Source organism: Molothrus aeneus, chromosome 21 (assembly GCF_037042795.1).
Source record: "Molothrus aeneus isolate 106 chromosome 21, BPBGC_Maene_1.0, whole genome shotgun sequence".
In the NCBI taxonomy this organism is placed as follows: Eukaryota; Metazoa; Chordata; class Aves; order Passeriformes; family Icteridae; genus Molothrus; species Molothrus aeneus.
The window spans coordinates 600,844-624,395 of NC_089666.1; the positions used below are offsets into that span (position 1 = coordinate 600,844).

A 23,552-nucleotide genomic window follows, 5' to 3' on the forward strand; every position below is an offset into this window, starting at 1 on the left:
GGCACAGCGAGCGCGTGTGGCGCGGAGAGGGGGGCTCGCTGCAGAGCCCACCCAGCCCATTGGCTTGCGAGCGGTGACGGGCAGGCTGCTCCCTCCCTGCCGCCCGCCCGTGTGGCTGCGAGCAATGTGCGCAAAGTGCCTTTGCATTACCGGCCACTGCCGGAGCTCTGGGCAGAGGTAGCTCGCTCGCAGAGGTGCTGGGACAACCGAGGTGGCCCTGCGCTGGTGGCCCCCGCCGGACCATGGCATGGGCACAGGAGGATCTGACATCCTCGCTCTCCATCGTCATAACCTTGGCTGCCTGCCTCTCGGCCACCAGCAGCGAAGGTAGGAACCGGGGTGGCCCTGGCGTGACGGGGCAGCGTTAGGGGCACTCGCGGGATCGCTGTGGCTGTTTGGATGCACCCACATGGGCTCAGCCCTGCCGAGCTTGGCTTCTCTGTGCTCCCAGGGGAGTGCAGCTCCAGGTTCCTGCCTCCCTGAGTTTGCTAATCCTGGAGCTTTTGCACCAGAGGCAAAACTTCGGAGCTGGTCAGGAGAACCCGACTCTGCAGCAATGCCGGCAGCTCTGCCTCCCTCCTCTGCCCAGGCTCTGCTGCAGCATGCAGGGGTGGCTGCAGAGAGGACAGGGACACCGGCACCAGCTCAGCCATGGCGATCCCCATCACTGGAGCTGGCAGCAGTGCGGGGCCGGGCGTGTTGGCTGAGCAGCATGGGCTGTGATGGAGCGAGTGGGTGGGCACAGGAAGGTGTGTGGAGGATGAGGGGAGCTGGAAAGAGCATTCAGGTGGGAAACTTCTCGTGAGAGAAAGGGCTGGAAACTTCTGAAGTAGGAAGCAGGGACGCAGCTGAGGATCCTCTCCCGACATCTTGGTGTCAGCCACGTCAGGCCTGCTCTCCCCAGCCAGCCACTCTACCCAGCTGCCGGCTGCCCTCATCCCCAGCCCTCGTCCGTGTCCCTGCTCCAGTATTCCAGGCCCCCCTGGGTTTCGGCAGTGCTGCTCCTGCCACCCACCCGCTCGCCTGTCTCCCTCTGTGCTGGCAGCGGCGGCACGGCTGCTTCCCAGGTCTGCTGATCTTCATCGCCAGGGATCTGCTGTTCCCGCTCCCGAGCATGTCCTTGGCACCGGCAGCAGCATCCTTCCTCCCTTCTGCTGTGCTTGAGAACCACGGCCAGCACGGCACAGGCTCTGCAGTGAGCCCTGGGGCCGGTGTCCCTGCCCCATGGAGGTGGTGGGATCTCTCCCTTCTCCTGCCCCTGCATCTCTGCCATCCTTCCAGCACACCGGGGCCCAAGGGCTGCCACCCCTGTGCCTCGTGCACTTTGAAGAACCCTGCTGGGTTGGGTCCTTGTGCTTACTGCCATCATCCAACACCCACTAGCATTTTCCTCGCTTTTTCCCCAATTTCCAGCTATTTGCTGGTCCTAACTCTGTTTTCTGCCAAATGCCTACTTCCTGGCCTTCTTCCTGCTCCTTTTCCCATCTGCTTTGCTGCCCACACAGGGGGATGCATTGGGGTCTCACTACTGGGGATGGGCTGTGACGGTGCAGAATGGGGCCCCAGCACCCCGACTCTCCTAGCCTTTGCTTGGTCTTTGCTCTGGGATGCAACAGCTGCCCTTTGCCCCATGCCCCGGGCAGGGAGTGGTGCAGGATGCTGCCTGTGCAGCGCCAGGCTCTCAGTGCTGCAGCCCCGCAAAGCCAAACAGCCCTGCCTGGACTTGGCGCATGCTGGGCACTGGCAAGTGAGGCAAGGGGCTCCTTGCTGTACTCTATGGAGGAGATCGCTGGATGCTGAGTTGGGCTTTATGGTGTCTGCATGGACAGCCAGGCCCTGCACTGCTGTCTGCCTGTCGCCAGCTGGGACAGACCTGGCTTTCCCACAAGATTTGTTGGAAAAGAAAGCTATCCTCAATCACAGCCTTGGTCAGGAGGTTGCACAGGGCTGGGGATATGCTGGGCTCTGGGGCAGACCAAGCAGTCTGGATCTCAATTAGACCAGACAGGAGGCACTGAATGGCATCAAGAAAAGGTGTGGGAGCCTGCAGAAATCGACTGGTGCTCCATCCACCACCACAATGATGCTCGTGGCCGCACGGATCCTGGGGCTCTGCTGTGCCCTGGCATGGGGCACTCAGTGCCAGCCAGGTCTGCAACATAAGCAGTGGAGCTGGGATGTGGCTGTGGGCTCTGCCAGTCCCCAGTGCGCCAGTGTTGGGAAGGGCTGGGAGCAGCGTCCGCACTAGATCGGCTGTGGTGGCGGTTGTTGAGCACCCTGGCATGGGATGGGACTGGAAATGTGGGAGATGCTGCAGAGTAGAGCCCAACCTTGGTGCATGCCACCCTCCAGTTGTGCCAGGCTTGGCTGCCCATCCCAGAGCGTGTGGAGGCTACGGGCACGGTGTGAGGGTGTAGCCTGGCTGCCCATCATCTCTGCCTGCTCCCACAGCCTCTCCGTGCCCTGCATTTCTGGCTGTGCTGCTGAGCAAACCCAGTGCTGGTTTGGGAACTACAAGGTAGAAAATTACAACCACAAAGCAAATTTCAGGCCACGGTGTGCTACACTCTGCATGCATGTATTGGGAGGCAGTTGGTGTATAAAAACATGTATTAACCTGTTTAAAAAACCAGCTTCAACCCTAGTTTTTTTTCTTGCCAAGAGCTCCCAGTGCCTTTCTCTTTCCTGAAATATTTGTTCCAAGAAGTTTTAAGCTTATATTTTTTATTCCTTTCAGTCTTGTGTGCAGGCGTGTCTGAGAAATAAGAGGAAAAGGGAATCGCTATTCCATGGGAAATCCCCCATTTCAGCACGGCAGCCATTGCGAAATGCATTGAAAGCCAAAACTCAGATTTTTTTTAAAGAGGGGTAAAAATTTGCAGGATGTGGAAGATTTTTATTTGGAGTACTGAAAAAAGAATTGTCTGAAATTATTAAATTGCTTTAGAGCAGGGAGGTAGAAAAATTATTTTCGATATATATAATATTTCAATATAAGATATTTCAATAATATGAAGTATGAGAGACTAAAAATATTTACACTATTGCAGATGGAGTTGCATATGTGAAAATATGAAAGCGGGTATTTTATATTATAGCACAAATTGAAGTTAAATAATAAAATACAAAATATTTTCATTAAATTGAAAGAAAATCAGACAAGCAGAAATCACCACATTTGGAACTTGGGTGGGGGGTAACAAAATTGTATTTTCTGTCAAAAAATGGCACTTCAAATGCTGCTGCTGGGGGTCTACTCCCTCCCAGGTGGTGCCCCCAGCTCAGCTCTGCCCTCCGTCCATGAGACGGGTGACTTTCCTCCCCATCACAACATGGACCCCATGGCCCGTGGGTGAGCTTGGAGAGCTCCATGTGGGGACCTGGTGAAGCAGGGGAGAGGGATTTGGGGACATTTCCCCCAGCTTTTTGGGGCACATAGGGCTGGCTGAGCCAAACAGCAGGTGATGGGGATGGGGTGACATATAGGGGAGGATGCTGAGCCGAGGAGAGGATGCTCATCTTTTCCTTGTACCACAGTGATGGGGTTTTGTTCCTCCACTCAACAGGGATGGGGTGCGGGAAAGCACCAGAATCCTTGGGAAAGCCCAGCCGCTTGCTGCGCCGCAGAAACGGGGGCCACAGGAAGGGTTCATGGGGGTCTCTCCTGCTAATCTCTCATTGTAATCTCATTAATTGCCCCTCTGCTCAAACAGAAAAAAAGGTAAAAACTAATCTGCATGTTTATTCAATGCTTCTTTCCTACTTCTCTGCAGCAATGCCGAAGTCGAGGCTGTGGGAAAAGTAAGACATTGAAAGGGAGAGGAAATCGCCTTTTCCGTTTTAAAAAGGTTGTGGGGGTCTGTGTCTCTGAGGAAAGGAAACAAGAGTGTTTAAGCTTATGGACTTTTGATGATGGAGGATGGAGAAACATTGGTTTAAAACAGGGAGCTGGTTTAGGCTACATTAGTGAAAAAAAAATCTGGGGGTGTTTAATTTTTTGATTGCTCCCAAAATGCTGATATAAAGCAAATATTTGCATAATTTTAGGTAGGCTTACAGGGATATGTTTCTGGTGCCATCTTCATTTCCATCCCTCTTGTATTAATAGCTTATAAAACTTCTGGAAAATCAACCTCCAAAATTTGCAGAAAAATAACACACCTGTGTACAAAACACACCTACTTTGGCAGGTTTTTCATTCTCCTTGAATTCTCGTTTCCTGAAATTGCAAGGGGTTGTTTCCAGTGACAATAAATGAGCACCCATTTTGGTGATGGTGGAAATGCATCTGATGAAGCCAAATTTAAGTACAGCTGAAAACCTGATGAATTGCTTTGGGGAGGAAAAAATTCCTTATTTTTTCGATTGCTGAAAAGTGGTTAGCAAAATATTTTATTCAAAAAAACCCTCAACAAGCCAGCAGCAAACCCCAGCCCCAAAGATGCTCAGGAAGGGTGGAAGCTCATCCCACACATCCCAGGTCAGTGCTGGGTGCCGGCGGCAGGGCTTGGGGAGCGCTGGTTTTCTGGAGACATCCCGCCACCTCCGCTCTTTGTTCTGCTCGGGTCCTGTGTTCTGCCTGTCCCTGCTGGCCTCGCTGGCAGTCTTCGGTGCTGCCTTTATCTCCAGGGGCACATCCATTCATATGATAACTCTATTCATACCCTGACAGTTTTTGATAGTTCATTCTTCTAACCCAGCCTGTTTGCCTGGCCAACACTCAAAATGATTCCTCTGTCACAGAGGCGATTAACCCCTTCAGCCTTACTAGTCCCAAAGGCAGTGGTTAGATAATGCACTTGTATTACCTTCAAAACGAAACAAAACCCGTGTCGGTGCGTGATACTCAGTGTCATAAACAGCTGTGTACAGGATGGAACTCCTTGATGGATCAGATCCAGGCACACCAATAAAGCCTAAGTATGTAACTCCTTAATGGATCAGATCCAGGCACACCAATAAAGCCTAATGAGGTGTATTTGGCCCAGGGATAGTGGCCAGAAAAGTATTCACTGTTTATCTAAAAACAATCGGCAAAGGCAGTGCTGCTTTTAATAATCCCTTCCAAGGGCTCGTCAGCCCCAGCCTTTAAAAATCAGGTCCCTCTTTCCCTGATACAAATTTCCCTGGCTTCACCTTCCAGCCATTTGTTCTTGTTAGGCTTTTCCTGCAGGATTAAAGAGCCCATCTTTTTCGGCGGTGAAAGTGGTAAACTCAACCTGTGCACCTCGCAGCCCTTGTGGGCATGAACAGATTGAGCTCTGCAGGTTCCCTTCTGTGATTTTTCTTTACCTCCAGCCCTGGTTATCATAGTTGTGCCTATGGTATCTTCTGCTTTATGTCCAGTTTCTCATATTTAAAATGCTTATTTAACCACACCAGTGAGTGACAACAGTGCTGGCTGCAGCTGGATAGATGAATCCATCCCAGCTCCATCTCAGCATCAATGATGCCGCAAGTTCCAGGGTCTTTCCTTGGATGAAATACCTTCTGTGTTATGCACCTTCCATGCAATTATTAAAGACTTTTGTGATATTTAATTACCAGTGGTATGAGATATTCAGCCTGTCCCCTCAAAGGCAGTTAGTATTGGTATTTTTGTCTGTGAAAATGTTCCATTTTAGAAAGCTATTTTTAAGAGAGCAAAGGCAAAAGCCTTTAAAAGAAATTATCTTGCTTTTAAAATGTCATTGGGGTACAAACAGCTCAGCACAGTTTAGGGTGGCCAACTGGTGCGAGAGCAAAAATGTCCTCAGAGAAATTAGGGAAAAAGCATATGATAGCCTGAAAAACTGCCATGCAAAGCCCCTCCAGATAATCCAGATAAGCGAGCACATTTGTAAAACCCACGTTTCCCTAGTGAGGATTCCAGAGAGGATAACACTCAAAGCTTTACCAGGACTGCAGGGACACAGGGACCGGTGGGAAGGGCAGAATGGCATTTTCAGGGTGCTGCAAGGTTTGCCCTGGCTCTGATACAGGCACAGATCTCCAGTGCCAGGTTTGCCTGAGTCAAAGTGGGTGGCATGGGAAGAAGTGGCAGTATGGCATAAGAAATCTTCCAGACCCCAAACAGGCAGGAGATAACTGAGGGGGCACGCAGCTTGTGTGTGGGGAGTGAGATAGTCTGGGAAAAGGACTTGGGACAGTGTTAGCAGCATACGTGGCATGAGCTTCAATGTCCAAAAAATGCAGCAGAGGTTGGAAAACTCAGTGACTAAAGCTGAAAATGCATTTGTGTCTATTTTATTATACCAAACAGATGTGAGAAAAGAGAAGAAGGAGTCAGGACTAGTGTGAGGACACTGGGACAAACCCCTCTGGACACAGCTCCCCTTTCTTGGAATCTGTACGACAGAGGTGTTGCTGACTGCAAGCAGAAGACATTTATCTTGTGTTAGAAAACTCCTGTGTAATTTTTAAAGGCTGTCACAATATTGCATTACTGGTACCATGAGGTGTTTAGGCTGTCCCTGTACCTGAACTGCAGCTCAGAGGGAAGTCCCCATTTGGGCGCAGGTCCATTACCTGTTCCTCAAGCTTCTGGCTTTGGTCAAGGATGCCAGGAGCCACTCTTTGGTGGTGTGGGAGTTGAATAGATCTGTTCTCACAGGGCTTTAGCCAGATGAGATATCAAGGGGTGGCTGTGCCAGGCATTGGCTCCTCTCTGCTGATGGACAGGGCCATGTCGTTGTGCTGTCCCTCAGGCTGGGGACGTTGTGGAAGAAAAGACATGTGTGACTCCCAGATGGCCAAATCCAGACCTGAGGGCACCAGTTGTGCCTCCTCCATGGCCACAGGGACCCCAGTGCTCCATCCCCAGCCTCACTGCAGTCTTGCTTCTTCCCCTGCTCACTTTTGTTGTTTCCGTGGAATTTCTTGAATCCCTGACCTTTCTCATACCCCTATCCCCAGGGCCTTCCCACCTCCTCCTCTGGCTTCTGCCCTGAATTACAACGAGCTCAGTCACCCCTGGAGCCTGAAATAGTTCCTTTCCCTGACTCCGGGACCAGGGACACAGAAGTGTGGGGTCACCCTCACTTGGAACCCTGTCCAGCCCTGCACACTCATCCTCGAGCCCTGGACAGCCCAGGGCGTCCTGACATTTCCAGTTTCAGCTTGCACTGGAACCAATGAGTGCCACAGTGCCAGGCTGCACACCTGTACTGGGGATGGGTACACACCTGTACTGGGGATGGCTGCACACCTGTACTGGGGATGCACACCTGTACTGTAACACCCTGCCCAGTGGTGGGTAGTGTGTTTAATTTGGGTCTCCTACACCAGCATGCCCAGTTCTCCCTGTCTGTCCCCCTGCACACAAGCATTGGGAGTCTCTAAGCGAGGAGGATACATGACCATTTTACATCTCTATTTTCTCACCTGTAGTTTTGAGAGGGAACATCTTTTTGTTGTTCGGCTTTTGATGTGCTTTTTTTTTTTTCTGGGAAGAAAAAACCTGCCCTATAATTTCAAGGGTTTTAGCCTTAGAAATACTTTATTCAGGGTGTTTTGTTTTGTTTCATTTTTTGCATTATTTCACAACACCTCAGTCCTACCATGGGTAGGTAAGGTGCTCTTGCACTGCACATTATCTTACATGATATCATGCAGGGGCTGGAAGGATCAGGTTGATAATTTTATTTTTAAAACCTGAACTGAGGCTTTTTGTTAGCACTGATTGAACAAACAAGCTTTCTTCCTACATCAAAGTATCTCCTGCTCTGGGTATAGTGAAAAGGGGTGACCCTCTGGGCAGTCCTTATGGGCATTGCCGCTCCTGATGCATTACAAAATGATATAAAATTAAATGCAGAAAGTTCACAGCAAAAATCTGGAGGTCTGAGAAGAAATCCTGAAATGGGAATTAGGGCACAGCCAAAAAGCAGTACTGCTTTCATTTGAAAATATTTCTTTTTAGCTTGGTGGGTTGGTTTTTGGTGTTTTTTTTGTTTTGTTTTGTTGTTTTTTTCCTTTGGTTTGTTTGGTATTTTTCTTCTCTGTTTTTTTTTTTTTCTTTTCCTTTTTTTGTTTTGTTTTGTTTTGTTTTGTTTTCCAGCTTGATTCTGGCATTTCCAGAAGTGTGGAAATCCAAAATTCCTGCCAGATTTCATATTTCCTGGATCTACCCGCAATGCTTTTCTAAACTCCTTCTCTGGGCAGCCGAGGCCAGTGGGTGCCGAGTGTAGCCCCATCCCCACTGTGTCCTTACTATGTGCAGCCTTGTGGATGAGCAGCTGCAGGAAAAATCCTGCCTGAATCTGGCTGCTGGTCTGGCAGAGCAGCAACCCACTGCTGACCTGGATCTGTGGGGAACATCCCTGCACACAGCTCCCGAAAGGGGGGAGCTGACCTGCCCTCCAGGTAGGCTGCTCCTCCCTCTGAGCCCTACCCGTTGGCCTCATGTCTTGGGGAATAAATGGCTATTTTTCATTCCTTAAAGATAAATACTGTCCCAGGGATCAGGAGGCTGAAAGCAAAGCTTCCCATCCTGTCCTCTTGCCATATTCCAAGGCCAGTAAGACTTGACTTTGTGTCTCAGCTTTGCCTCCTGATTTGGAAAGGTCACAGCTGCCTATTCAGCTGGCCTCTGCATTAAATGGCGGGACACAAACAGCTGACCCACCCTGGCCCCACCTGCCTCTTCCAAGTTTTGCCCCAGATTACAAGAAATGATTGCCACTGGCTGTTGTTCCCCTCCTCTCAGGAAGCCTTTTGCTGCCTCTCTTCCCATGCGGATAACCCTCCCTGTGTCATTCCCCCATGAAGAGGGGCTGGGGCTGTGGGGCTGCTATGGGCTGTGCAGACCTGCTTGGAGTTGTGGAGCTGAGCCTGCTGGTCTTTGGGTAGTGGGGAGCAGCCAAGCTGTGCTGGTAAGAGTTTAATTATCGATGCAAAAGGCATTGTTGCATGGGGGGGGGGGGGGGAGCCTTGCTGTGAATCTTGGGAGGCCTTTGAAGTTGTGATGGAGAGGAACTGAAGCCCAAGGGAACAGGGCTGCTCCCAGTGACCCTTCCTCCCCACGCCTGCGCTACAAAGCCCCTGCCTAAGAGGGAGATGGTGGAGTAATTAGAGGGAGGACCACAGTGGGTTAACAATTAGTGAGGGTGCTCAGAGCCCTCTTTGGTCCCCCACTGTTTTTCCAGAGGCTGGGACTCAGCACATCCACTGTGTGTGTCACACATCCACCGTGTGTCACAACAGACTTGTTCTACCACCCCACCATGAACACGGGGTGGGCTGAGGATGCACAAGCTCCCCTAGATACCACAAGCCCATTCCTGAGCCCAGGATGCTTGGATGTGAGATTCCGATGTGCTCCCACACCTGTTTGTAGGGATGCAATACATCCCTGCAGGAGCTGTGGCCAGCAGTGAAAGTGTTGGGAAGGGTATATAAGCACTCACTCTTTATACGTGATATAGATATATATGATACAGATATAAATATAGATATGGATATAAATATATAGATAATATAGAGATATACGTATGTTATAGATACAGATATAGATATAGATACAGATACAGATACAGATACAGATACAGATAGAAATAGATATAGATACAGATATATGGCACGAGATATATGGTCCCAAGTAAAACTCAAATCCTCTGGATACTAGTCCCAGTCTCAGGTCCCTCACTTATCCCAAGCAGGATATAGAATTTGGTTGATACGGGTATGGAAATGGATACAGATATAGATCCAACAGTAGAGATATAGGTATAAATACAATATATACATACATCATATACTGACTTGCACACTTTGACTCCTGCCTAGTCTGTATCTATGAGGCTGCAATGTCCACTACTCATGCACCATTGCACGATGCAACTTTATGCAGCATGAGGGTCTGCCCTACGTGAGGCTCTGTCTGCAGACCCCAGTTGTGCTGGGAAACGACCTGCTCTCTCCTAGGTGCTTACATTTGAATGGGCAATCAGACTTGACAGCTTTTCCACCAGGGCGAGAATTTCCCCTGACACCTCCTGGTGTTTTGGCTCAATATGCCGAGGCAAGGCCAAGGCACAGAATAGGGAAATGACAAAATGGTGCTGAGGAAAACAAAATGGAGCTCACGGTTTGAGACTGATACGTGCAGACAGTCCATAGCATCAAAGAGAATTGCCCAGCTGTAGGAGAGAGGTCTCCCAAACCAGCACATTTTCTGAAAAAATGTTTGAGCTGAAAGGGGTCCTTTGTGGTGGTCTTGCTCACTCTGCGGCTTCGAAGGCGGGCGCTGAGCATCACCCCCGAGAGGCAGCGCGGCCAGGAGCTCACTGCACAGGGCTGAGCGGGCACTGGCCACAGCAGGGGTGGCAGCTTCCCTTGAGCTGGGCCGTAACCTGGGCTGTAACCAGCTGGGTTTTGGGAGAGCGTTGGTGTCCCCATATAGGAGCATGTCGCAGTGCTGCTGGATGGACACTGGTATCCACAGGGGGTGTGCTATTCATGAGTTAACAGGAGCTCTAGGACACACAGTGCCTTTGTGTTTGTGCAGTTTGCTGTGTGGGCTTAAAATGCAGGGCTCTGTGCACTTGGCTGAAGTGAGGGAGTAGAAGAAACTTATCCCTCTTCCTGCAAAGGGGAATCTGACGATGGGTGGGATGCAAACTGACATAGGTTGTCTGGGAACCAAAGCAACTGAAAGGAGAAGACTCCTTCAGGTCATGACAACATCTCTGTGAGACTGGGTGATGACCACATGGTCAGGGTGGTGGGATGGGGTGTAGCAAGCTGGCTCCAGGTCCCACACACTGTTGGCAGACAAGTCTGGGGTACACCCCACTATATGCTCTCAGCATTGTCCCTCATAATGCGATGATCCCGCTGGACCCCAGTTCATGCAGGCTCCTCATCCTGCTTGCAGAGCAGTGGGAGGCAGCCACATCCATTGCTGAGCATCCCACCGTGGGAAAGAGGGTGCAGAGACCACGGTGGGGGGGAGAGAGGGTCTGCAAAAGCTGTCTCCTCCCTGCAACCTGCCTGCTGAGGGTCACCAGGACTGTGGTCCTGCACTGCCAACAGGGAAACTCCCAAGCCTGGGCTCCTGCTGGGTGAATTACCCAGGGAAAATAGGCAGAAAATCTTCAGATTAACAATAACAAATAAAAATGGATTTGAGATCTCTGAGGTAATTACTCTGTGCTGAGGGCAAGGGGCCTCTTTAGCAGTGGGAGCAGTGCTGCACAGGGAGTGGAGGGGCTTGGCCTGCTGTTGGGCCAATGGAACCACACAAGAAATCCTGGAAATTCTTTCAAATTGTTCTGCTAACATTAATAAATGCCTCAAAAGCTCCTAATCTGCTCTGTCAGGAGCATGACGTCTGGGTGTTTCACAGCCAGCTCACGTCTCTGCTCCTCTCTCCTCCCCTCTCCTTCCCTGCCTGGTAATAGTAAATGAAAGTGGCACCCGTTCCTCAGGCTACAGAGAGCAGCCTCATGCTGAGCCCAGGCTCTGCAGGGACTGGAGCCACTGTCCTGATATGCCCTGTCCCTGCTGTGACAAGCTGGTCCTGGCAACAAGACCACCATCCCTCCTGAGCCCAGGGACCAGCCCAGCCCTGTTGCTGCAGAGGGATGCTGTGACAAGGTGTTTCCAGGTCCAGTTTGGTGCTCCTCAAGGGTGAGGAAAGGCAGCCAGCAAGGATGAAGCTTCCTGCGGCATTGACCTCACTGGGTGGCTTCAGAATAAAGGGAATGGGGAAAGCTGGAGGCACTGGGGGTCCCTGTGGGAGTCTGGTGCTCTTGGGGGGGTGTTGAGGCATCAGGGTCCTGGTGCCCACTGCACCAAGGGTCAAGGCACCTTGCTGGCAGCCTCCCCCAAGCCTCCATCCCTCTGGGTCTGCACCATGGAGCTGGGGCTGGGGCTCCTTCCCCAGGTGCTGAGCAACTCGAGCTTATCAGGCAAGGCAAGGCTCTCCTCTGCTTGATGCTGTGGGATCTGAGCGTGGGGCTCAGATGGCTCAGAGGCAGCAGTTCCATGGCATCCTGCTTTCCTCCACTGCTGCCACTGCACAGGTTTCCACAGGAAGCTTCTGAGCACCTTGGAAGGCATCCTCACCTCTCCTACCACGCAATCTGCTCCCCTCTTCCTGCAGTTTGCCTCTGTCTCCTCTTTAAGTTGGGCTCCTGGTGATGGCAGGGATTTGGAGGGGTTGGCTTTGATGGACTTCTCCAGTGGGGTGTCAGCCAGGACCATGGGGAGTCTCTTTGTGCTGGAGCTGGGCACTGCAGCGTGCAATTACAGCAGCTGCTGGAGTGCAGACTTCAAACCAGTGATGCTGAGAGGGAGCTGAGCCTAAAGGGCTTCCAGAAGAGAAGTGTCCAGCTGAGAAATGATGCATCAGTCTTGGCCCACGGTGGGACTGGTGGACAACCTGATGCTGGGAATTTGTTTCCACAACCTTCCTTGCTTTGCATTCCCTCCAACCTGCTCTTTGCAGCTTCCTCCCCCCTCAAAGGTCACACTGCTCTCAGTGCTGGGGCCAGGACTCAACTCTATCCTGAACCACCAGCTCTGGAGAGCATCCCTTATTGCCATCCCCAAACTCCATACCTGCCTCATATCCAGCCAGGCAGTCCCTGAAGAAAGATTGATGGATGGGGGGCATTTTCAAGGAAATGGCAAGTGAAGAGGGCTTCTTCATGGTGGCTCTGTTCCTTAGGGATGGGGACAAAGCTTTCTAACACAGCTTTTGCTCCTGTGTTTTCCAGTGAACTTGCTAGACACGTCAACAATCCTGGGAGACTGGGGCTGGATGACTTATCCCTCACATGGGGTAAGTATGAGGTGACTGTTGGCAGAGGGGGACCCCAGTGGGATGGGTCACCATGGGTCACCGGGTCAGGGGTCAGGGCATGAGTAGGGAATGGACATCTCAGCCCCAAGTCAGTGCTGATGAGGCAAACAGACCATGTCTGTTGGGAAAATGCCAGCCTGATAGACTGGCAGAGGGATACAGCTGTTTTGAAAATGGCATTTAACCCTCCATGTCCCCTGGTAAGGACCAGGCTGTCACCAGGTCCTGAACTCTGAAGGGACTCAAGAGCTGGGCCATGCTAAGAAGTGTCTCATTCCTCACTGCACTGGGTGAGCATCAGGGGGAACAGCCCCAAATGACCAGGAAGCTCCCAACCACCTGGAATCCAAGGAATTTCTGTGAGCACTGGGAACGAGGGGCAGGGGAGCCTCCCCTGTGGATTGCATCTTACAGGAATGGGAGTGCAGACTCACAGCCCTGTGGCATGTCCAGGAGGGATGGTGGCATGGTGACCCCCACGTGAGCCTGCCATCTCCACCAGCTGGATCCTTTCCACACTCTCCCTTCACTTGCATTTCCATGCCCAGGTTTTCCTGACACAGTAGCTTTCTGGAAATAGTAAGTTTCAGATGTCAGGGTGACCTGGCTGGAAGGATTTTGCTCATTCATTTAGTGAACAGAAACAATCCCATAAATACCCACAGGACCAACTGCAAGGCACAGTGGGGCTTTCTGCAGGCACAAAACGTGCAAAATTGGGGTGCCTACCTGGCTGTTGCTGCTGTGTTGATTTTTCATGTCCATTCTTTTTATCCTCTCTCTGAACTAAATGGTCCTAATCTTTTCAATTCCACCTCCCACAGAAATCTTCCCAGGTCTCTAATAATTTTCATTGATCTGTTGCTTGCGACTTTCAGTCCCCGCACTGCTTGAGCAGGAGTGATCAGAACAGTGAATTCATAATAATACCAATGATCAGATTTCTATCAGACTTTATCATACATGTAAATATATTAAATTGTTAACTCAAGTCTAATTTTAGCAGTTAGTTGTTGCAATGATGAGTATCCTGGGAATGTAAGAGATTGAGAGGTACAAGGTCAGAGGGGACTGTGGAACTAATGTGATGTGATCTCCTGCATAAATACGGGCCTTCAGACCTGTCAATTCATTCAGCTCTCAAAGCAGCCCAGCTTTGAGGAAAAAACATCCTTGGCTGCAAAATTGCTGGTGATGGTAAATGCTCCAGGTCCTGTGGTGATGCTGTTAACGCGCCCCTGTTAAAAGCGATCGCTCCGAGGGTTTGCCTGCCTCTGGTCTGCAGCCAGGGACCTTCCTCTGCCTCTGCCTGGGTGAGGCAGATGCTGTCCTCCTCATGGCTGCCCTTGGCTGTCACTGCTGTCCTGTCACTAATCAGCTGTCATCTCATCCCAGCCCTGCTGCCAGATTGTGGCATCCTGGAGGAGCCTGACACACATTCAGGGCTTCCTCTGCTCTCCTGCAAGGGAGAATGTTTTTGGGATTTTCAGGGAGACAGGGCTGTTTTCCATTGTTCACATCTGTCCTTAACCCCTCCCCAGGCAATTCCTCCCCACAGTCAGACCACCTGCTGCTTGCAGACTGCCCAAGATTATCCTTCTGGGTGTCCCTGTGCCCAGGCCCTTGGTCCCTGTCAGGGGTGCAGGTGGAATCCATTGCATCACTGAGGTGACTTGGGTGAGGATGAATCCACCTGGGCAGGTTGTGCTGGGCAGGTCCTTGCACTCCCAAAGCAGACAAAAGGATTGAGCCTACAGGAGCCTCATTCTCAGCACACCAGGGACTTCCTTGGCCAGCTAAGGTGGAGTATCCTGTACTGGACATTGACAAATCCAGGGATGAATCCAGAGCCCCACCCCATTTGGACTGTCAGCTGTGACTGCAAGGTGACCACAGGGGCTGGGGCTGAGTCTCAGGGCTCTCTACAGCAGATGCCCAGCAGTCCTTCACCAGCAGCTCTTGAACACTAGTACATCTGAGTTCTCCATCTTATTGGTGATGTTTATTAACAATAAATAATAATAGAATGAATAATCTATATAATAAATTAAATAATATATAATAAATTAAAGAGTAAGTAAATTTTTAAAAGAGTAAATAAATATAACAAATAATAAAACAAAATTATAATACTGGATGCCAAAAAAGTAAAAGAAAACCAAAAAGGCTCACAACATTAAATGTTGTATACCACCCAACATCAGAGCCACTTCTTGGCCATGCTGCTGAGTCCTACAGGACCTTAGTCAGGCGTGGGGTAACTCCACTGTGCACTTACCCTGTGCTTTTGCCCAAATTTTGGCCCTATTACCAACAGGATGACCACATACCTGTGTGGAAACTGTCTTGAATATCCTCAACTTTTCATATATTTTTCCAGCTGGACGTTTTAATGGCTCCTCTGAACACTGGTCTGGACCATGGTTCTTCCTCCATGGGCCATTGCATCACTAATCTGGAAAGTACATCTCACTCCTTTCCCTCCCTGCTGGTCCTTCACCTCCAGGCCCTTTCTGAGTAGGAAATTTGCTCTGGGATCTGTTTGCTGTCACCAGGAGCTGCATTAGGGTGCTGGTGTCTCAGCGAGGCTGGGGTAGAATCCTCGCTGGCAGTGCCAATGCTTTGGCTCTGAGCAGATGCCTCTCAAGCAGCCTCCACAGTGCAGTTCAGGCTTAGGTGGGAGAGATCTGGTGTGATCCCTGCACCAAGAAAGGAACTCCCTTTGCTGGTCACCATCTGTGCCCAGTGCTTTGGGTGTCCCTGGGGCTGTCCCTGCCCCTGCCCCATGCTGTAGCTTTGGGCTGGGGTTGTATAGAGGCATTGTACTGTGAAGCCAGATTTTCATGGAGGTCGTTTATTTTTGCTGCCATTTCCTTAATTTAGATACTCTAGCTGAAAGATTGGTGGCAGTGGCCCCTCATTCCTGCTACCTCCCAGCTGTCCTACCTGGGCCAGAGTGCAGGATTTCCCCACAGCCTGTCAGCTCCATCTGTGGGCAGACACAGACAGCATCCTCCTGCCAAGGGTCCAGCACTGCTGGCTGAAGTCATGTTTGTTTTGCTTTACCCAGATCTCCATTCCCCCCAGGGCCACCACATGGGTGACAGACAGTAGGAGGTGGGTAGCTCTGCCTGGGTCTTTTCATGGCACTAAGCAGCACAGAGCCTTGGTCCCCCAGCCTGAGGAGCTTCTGAAGAGGACTTGTGTCTGCTAGGTCACTGTCTAGTGCCCTATGGCTCGCCCTGTGGCACTTGCAGGTCCTGTCACACCTGGGGATCCAGAGGAAAGGCAGCAGCTTCAGAGGCTTCATCCTCTGACTGGGAGATCCCAGAGCTACCTGCACAGCCAAGGCAAAACTGGACGGGTGCCACTTCATCACACCTGTGGGCAAGGTGAACTTGCCTCTCTGGGAGGTTACTTCCCTCTCTGGCTTTGCCAGGGCCAGCAAGAGCAGAGGAACAGGAGCTGGGAGCAATGGGCACAGTGAGGGTCAGCAGTGCCGTGGGCCCTGGGGAATGTCAGGCCATCAGGGAGCCATGCCTGGCCTGTTTTGACATTTTCTCTTGACAGACAATTAACTGAGGGGTAATTGGCTGTAATTGCTGCTCAGGGGTTTAATTGCATCCCCCCCCTCACCTCCACCCCAGAGACACGTGCAGGAAGCAGAAGGGTCACCGGGAGCATCCCTGTCCCGCAGGCTGCGGTTCCTCTCAATTATAACTTCAAAGGGCTCCCAGGAGCTTTGCAGCTCGCTCCTTTCCCAGAACAATTCCCTTTGCATTGAAAATTAAACTCTTATCAGTGTGGTCAACCCCTTCCCTTGCCATGCCTCCTGTATCCCAGTTCTGCCCAGCAAAACGCCCCAGTGCCCCAGTGCCCTTCTCTCCCTTCTCCTTGCTGGGCACGTGACCTGCTGGATCAGAGGGAGCTGATCGGCCCCTTTGCAAATTGCCTTTCTACTGACTAATTAAAACACTGATGAGATAAGTCAACATATTATTAATAATTATTGTATCGTCTACTTTGATTTACAAAGTCAAACAGGAAATTATTTTGTTCAGACACAGGGCATCTAAGGAGCTTGAATGATGCCTTGCAAAAGGTAATTAGAATGGGAGCACCTTGAGTGCTGGAGGAAGGCCCCCCATACTGCCCATGACCTCCCCATCCACCCCCACCAGCACCTTCTGTGGTGGCCCCACAGTTTCCCTCTTGCAGCAGGGGCTGGGGTCAGCCCAGAGAGCCGCTGGGCATTGCCACCCAGGCAGCTGCCCCGTCATCTGTCACAGAGTCATGGACTGTCCTGAGCTGGAAGGGGCCACAAGGGCCATCAAGTCCAACTCCTGGCCCTGTACAATCCCCAGCAATCCCACCTGGCATGCTCCATGTTGGCTTTGCTGATGGGAATCAGGAAAGAACTTCAGAGGGCTTTGGATCTCCCTATCCCTGCCCCTTTGCTCCTCAGAAAGGGATGTATCCTGAAGCCCCTGGGCACAAGGGTGTTCCTCCTTCATCCTACAGTACCCAGAGAGAACATTGTCAGAAAGGCACCAGATCTGCTGAAACCCTCAGCTGAAAGCACAGACATGGCCACAGGATGGTCTCCCAGCAGTATTTGTGCATTAAGAATGGGGATTTCAGCCCTGGGACTGAGATATTTGCAGAGCTGTCCCTACACACCAGGGGACGTTTTTTACCTGGGTCTGATCCTGCAGCCAACAGCCAGTTCATGGCTGGGATGAGCCTCATCTGTCATGAAGCAGGGTCTCCCTTTGCCCCAAGCTCACTCTGTAAAATCCCATCCCCAGTGTGAGCTGTGCTGTGTCCTTGCTATTCCAGCCCCCTTCAGGTTCATCTCTTCTTCTCAGACCACCAAGAGATATTGGGGCTCTCCCACGTGCCTAGGCCATGTCTGTGCTCTCCTTCACTTTGATGTCCCTGTTGTATTTCTTGGGTTTCTCTTCCAAGCTGGAGCCTCTACCTGGGTCCAGAAGTACCAGCAAGTTACAGCTCAAGCTGTGGTGAAATTAATTTTCTTTGAGGAAAGAAAAAAAAGTGTAGGAAAGGAACATTGGAAAATAAAGATTTAGACTGGTAATTGAGATAAAAGCTCATCTCCCAGTGCTTGTTCAGTAAATCCTGGGTTATTGCTAATTCCCCAGATGCTGGTCACTACCAGTAGTTAATCACCTGCAGTGAAGCTCAGGGTAGTTAACTGCCTGAAAAATCCCTCCTTAGGCACAGCAGTGACTGATTTCATGGGGATTATCTCCATTAAGTCCTCCCATCTAATGATTTATAGCTTCAATAACAGCCTTCTCTTTTTTTCCTCTCCCAGTGACAATGGTGTGAGAAGGTGCCATGGCGTGCTGGGAAGGAAAGCGCTGGATGTCTCAGTGGCCACAAAAGCCTTTCTATGCCAGGCAGACCTGGCATCCCTCCTGGAAGCTGTCCCAGGGCTGGGGACACTCGTTCCTTTGCACTCTAAGGATGGAGGGAGGCTGAGCTGCTGCCAGGGGGACACAGTCTCTCCTCTGCTCCTCCTCCTTCTCCTCTGCTGTGCCACACAGGCCCTGGGAGACTTATAAGACCTTACTCAGCTGCCCAGATATCTGGTGTTTGCATCTCTTGCCTTTCATAATCTGGCAAATATTTTATAACTGGTGTTGACTTTAATTTAAACTATTAGGCAAACTCCTGAATGCAGATGCAATCACATCCTCCCCAGCGCGTGCGCTCACCACGTTAATTATGATGTCCTCATTTCCATCTCGCTGGGGGATCTTATCACACTGCTGGGGCCCAGCTGATCTTTGGTTCAGAAAACCACCTCAGCCCATGAACTGAGAGCCAGCAGTGCCTGAGGCATGCAAGCTGCCTGCATTCCTGAACCAGTGGTACCCAGTGTCACAGAGGTCCCCTCCTGCCCACAGAGCCTGGAACTAAGGTGAAACAGAAAAACCCCTCCAGTCATGGGGATTCCTGAAGCAGGTCCTTTCATCTCCCTTCTGGTACCTAAAAGGGCCTACAGGAAGGTTGGAGAGGGACTTCTTGCAAGGTTAAGCAGTGATAGAATAAGGGATAGTGGCTTTAAGCTGAGGGAGGGTACGTTTGGATTGGATATTGGGAAAAAATTCTTCCCTGTGAGGGTGGTCAGGCCCTAGCACAGGGTGCCCAGGCTGGCCCATCCCTGGAAGTGTCCAATGCCAGGCTGGGCAGGGCTTGGAGCAGCCTGGGATGGTGGAAGGTGTCCCTGCCCATGGCAGGGGGTTGGAACAAGATGGTCACTTCCAATCCAAATAATTTCTTGGATTCTGTGATCCCAAAGGCCCTGTAACTCCTGGGACCTGGCAGGGCCTATGGGACCTTGGTTGACCTGTGACACGCTGGGAAGATGAATCTGTGGCATGTGAGCCATGAGCTCAGGTAGCCTGCCTGCCCCATTCTTAGTGCACTTTCCCTGCAGGCCAAGTGTGGCATTTTGGGCTGGTCTCAGACTGGGATCCCAAGGGACTGTGGGACAGAACTGACAGTGCAGCTGCTGGGCAAAACAGCACTAAGTTTGAAAGAGTGATGGTGCATATGCAAACTCTCCAAATTCACCTCAGAGGGTGGAGGTGTGGCTGATACTGACTGTTGCTGGTACTTAGAGATGGGCATTTATCTCCTGCTCTGTCAACAGGGAGGATGCTGCCAGCTCTGGGACTGCCACATGGGGACTGCCATGTGGGGACGTGGCAGTAGTAAGCTCCATCTCCTCTGCCAGATTTAGGAGAGAATGTCTGGAGACCAAAACCAACCAGATGAGCTGGATCCAAAGCATTTTGGTGCTCACAATGACCTCATCTTTCCCTTGCCCGACCCTCGTAGAGAGCCCTGCCCGCCCAGGCAGTGCTGAGGGGAGATGGCTGTGCATTGTGGCGACATCCCTGCTCACCCCCACAGCTCTGCCCTCACACTGTGTGGCTCCTTCCGTGCACAGCTCTGCTTCCCTTTCCCTGGGAAACTCAGCAGGGAAAAGACAGGAAACAGATGTTGTGTTAATTTGTGCTCAATTAATTTCGACAGCAGCTTCCACCCCCTCGGAAGCACCGCAGCAGCCTGAGCGCCAGTGGGTGTGGGACTGGGGACTGCTCTGCTCTGCAGCACTGCCAGCGGCTGGCACACACTGCCAGTACCCCTGTGCCCCCCGGCCAAGCAGCAGGGCAGGCTCCTGGGTGTCACAGCACCTTTGACAGGCTCGTCCCTGGGCTTGGGACGCTGAGGGCTGCTGCCCTCATCCCTCTGGCCAAGCAGACCTGTAGCCTGGCCCCTTTCCATGTTGTCCACCTGAGTACTGGAGTGCAGGGCATGTTCCCAGTGATCCCAGGACAAACCTGGGCATTTCTGGGAATTCAGAACACAATTTTTTTAAATGCATCACAAAACATATTTCTTCCCTGGGAATGGTTTGATTTTGACCCCCTTTGCCAGCATGTTCCCCTTAAAATGAGCTTCCATTGTAGTTTGCACCTGGAGCTGCTGCCTTTTCCAGGTTGCTTTAATCTCTTTAGGACAGAGAAGCAGAGTTTTCTCCTAAATGCAGGAGAAAACTGGAGATGCTGGAGAAAACTGAAGAGGTACATGACTGGAGTGAGTGTTTTGATCACCCTCACATGAGCAGAAGACATGATAACACGTCCCCAGAAGTAGCAGGTCAGGGAGGTCAAACAAGGAAGGACATTCCCATCTGAGAGGAGAGAAGGGAGTGACTGTTTTACAGGTATCACTGAGACCTCTTTCCTGTATCTCTTATGTTCTGGAGGCGTGCTGCCCTCTCCTAGCCCTCTCCCTGCACTGCTGGCAGCCACCCAGCGAGGCTGGCAGGTGCAGGTCCCAGGGATCTGCATCCTTGTCAGCTCCCACATCACCGGGGTGAAGGCTGCAGGCTCACCTCCTTTGAGCAGAGCATCCTTCTCTTGGGACTGCTGGTTTGTGTCTAATGAAACAAAGTCACCACTTGCATAAGAAAACACCATTTTTGCCCTGTCAGAGCAAGCCTAGAGGTTTATTTTAAAGTACTTAAAATGCTGCCTAAAAGATTTGTTTTCCTGCTCTGTGCAGCATGGCTGGGGATTTACCTGGCTCCCCCAGGTAAATCCCTGATTTACCTGGGATAGCTGGGTACACACGGGTGCCGAGATGGGGGCTGCTCCCTTCCAGCTTCCAGGCAGAGCCAGGACCCCAGGAAGGTGTTGGAGGAGGATGCTGAGGCTGGGGGTAGAAAGGTGGTGATCATTTGGAAGGCAAAGGAGCAGGAGTGCCAGAGCCTTCCCCAGTTTCTGCAGCATTGCATCTGAGGCCGTCCCTTACAGCTGGATTGGGCATGGGGGTGGGACTTCAAAGCCTGTTTCTATGTTTGGGGAAAAGCCAGATGGTTTGAAGTTCTCCTCTGCTCCTCTTTCTCCTCCCTTTCTCTCCTAAGAATTCAGGGGTCCCACATCCGTCCATGGGGGTATGATTGGAGTACCTGGTTTGAGCAGAAATGTGAGCTAAAGAGGTGGTGAGAAGCCCCCAGTGCAGCAAAAGTCTGTGTGTCCTGGTGAGGCATTTGGTGAGAGTGGAGAGGGAGATGCCAGGCAAGAGTGAGCCCCCAGAAGCGTCATGTAGCTCCCAACAGCTAAGTTCTACTTGTTCCTCACCCATGGAACTCATATCCAAAATATCACTACTTCTTCTCACTTCCTATCACTTAAACCCATTTAGCTCCCTCCCTTGTGTGACGCCCTGTCCCTCCGAACTCATCCAGACCACCTTCCATTGCAATCCTGCTTGCTGCAACCTGCTTTTGCCAGTATCTCTTCCCCAGGTTTGCCCTGCAGCCACAAGTATATGGAATTTTCACCCCTGAGCTGTCAAGCCATGAACATTCTGGTTCCCAGAGCCAGCCCTGATCCAGCCTTTCAGCTGGGTTGGGCACTGTGGGCTCACACTGAGGAGCCACACTGGCACCACCTTGCAGGGAAGAAGAGACCTCTGAGCCCCCATGAGTCCACATTTCTTGCTGACAGTCCTGTGCTCAGTACATGCTTCCCCTTCACCCTCTGGTATCCACCCAGAAACTCCTTCTCCAGATGGAAAGCACCCAGTTTGGTTTGTGCATGGGCAGTGCATGAGCCAGTGGAGATCCAGGTGAGCACAAGGCAGGTGGTTCCTGCTGCTGCTGGAAATGACCACCCAAATTAGTGCAGCTAATGAGTGCTCCTCATTTCCCTTTGCTCTGTGGCAGCAGTGACCTCCCATCCAGACACAGGAGCAGAGATGGCACACATCCCTGCATGCTCCCTGCTCCCCCAGGAGTTGGGAACATCTGGAATGACCCATTTTCTCTATCCTGCAGTGGGATTCGATCAATGAAATGGATGAGTTTTTCAGCCCCATCCACACCTACCAGGTCTGTAACGTCATGACCCCCAACCAGAACAACTGGCTCCGGACCAACTGGGTGCAGCGGGACGGGGCGCGGCGGGTGTACGCAGAGATCAAATTCACGCTGAGGGACTGTAACAGCATGCCAGGTGTGCTGGGCACCTGCAAGGAGACCTTCAACCTTTACTACATGGAGTCTGACCGGGACCTGGGCACCAGCACCCGCGAGAGCCAGTTCCTGAAGATCGACACGATCGCAGCAGACGAGAGCTTCACCAACGTGGACCTGGGCGTGCGGCGCCTGAAGCTGAACACGGAGGTGCGGGGCGTGGGGCCGCTGAGCAAGAGGGGCTTCTACCTGGCCTTCCAGGACATCGGGGCCTGCATTGCCATCGTCTCGGTGCGCGTGTACTACAAGAAGTGCCCGGCCACCGTGAGGAACTTGGCGTCCTTCTCCGAGGCTGTGACCGGGGCAGACTCGTCCTCCTTGGTGGAAGTGCGGGGAGAGTGCGTGGGCCATTCCGAGGAGAGGGACACCCCCAAAATGTACTGCAGTGCCGAGGGAGAGTGGCTGGTGCCCATCGGGAAGTGTGTGTGCAGTGCTGGCTATGAAGAGCAGCGGGATTCCTGCATGGGTGAGTACCTGCAGTGCCTGCAAGGGAAGGGGTGGCTGCAAGGGGCTCTTGCCTCTTTGGGGAAGGGCTGAAGACAGAAGCCTGCTCACAGAAACTGGGACAGCCAGTCTCTGTGGAGGCCCAGGGCTGTCCATGCCTTTGCTGGCTGGCTTGATCCTTCCAAAATATGTGGCTGGTGTGACTGACAAACTCCCTGGGAGTTCCTGTGGCTCTGACAGGTCCTGGTGCACAGGGCAGGGCTTTGAGATGGGGACTGGCTGGCATCAGGACAGGGGCTGCTCTGGTTCCATCTTTCTGTACCATGGATCACTGGCCCAGAGATCCCAGCTCAGTGCCCCCAGCAGCTCTGACTGCTGCTGAGATCTCTGGTGTGCTCCAGCAAGGCACTACTTGGCCTCTCCAAAACACCCACTGCTGGAATGGGTTTAAAAGGGAGAAAAGCAAAAAGGAAAACACTGAGCTTTCATGGAACAAGGTCATTGCCTCCATCTCTCACCTCCCAGGGCTGCTGCAGAGCCCCTCATGCAGGGGTGTGGGGAGCCTTCCCAGGGGCCCTCAGTGCCACTGGGCAGCTTTGAGCTGCCAACTGAACAAACTGTGATAAGGAAGTGGGGTGACCAGCATCAGCACAGGGATGTGTGCATACAGAGCACGGGCTCCCCGGGAGAGCCCTCCACACAGATTTGTTTGCTCTCTGTTTC

General features: G+C 51.8%; 1 protein-coding gene across 1 annotated transcript in view; it reads left to right on the forward strand.

Annotated features, from left to right (window-relative positions):
* The first annotated feature begins 219 nt into the window (after positions 1-219).
* Positions 220-23,552, forward strand: part of EPHA8 (EPH receptor A8) — a 54,456-nt gene continuing 31,123 nt past the window's right edge. Inside the window, exons 1-3 of the mRNA XM_066563794.1 lie at positions 220-327; positions 12,723-12,787; positions 22,188-22,851. Coding sequence (XP_066419891.1) covers positions 243-327; positions 12,723-12,787; positions 22,188-22,851 — 814 coding nt within the window. The 5' untranslated portion in view covers positions 220-242. The remainder of the gene's footprint in view (positions 328-12,722; positions 12,788-22,187; positions 22,852-23,552) is intronic.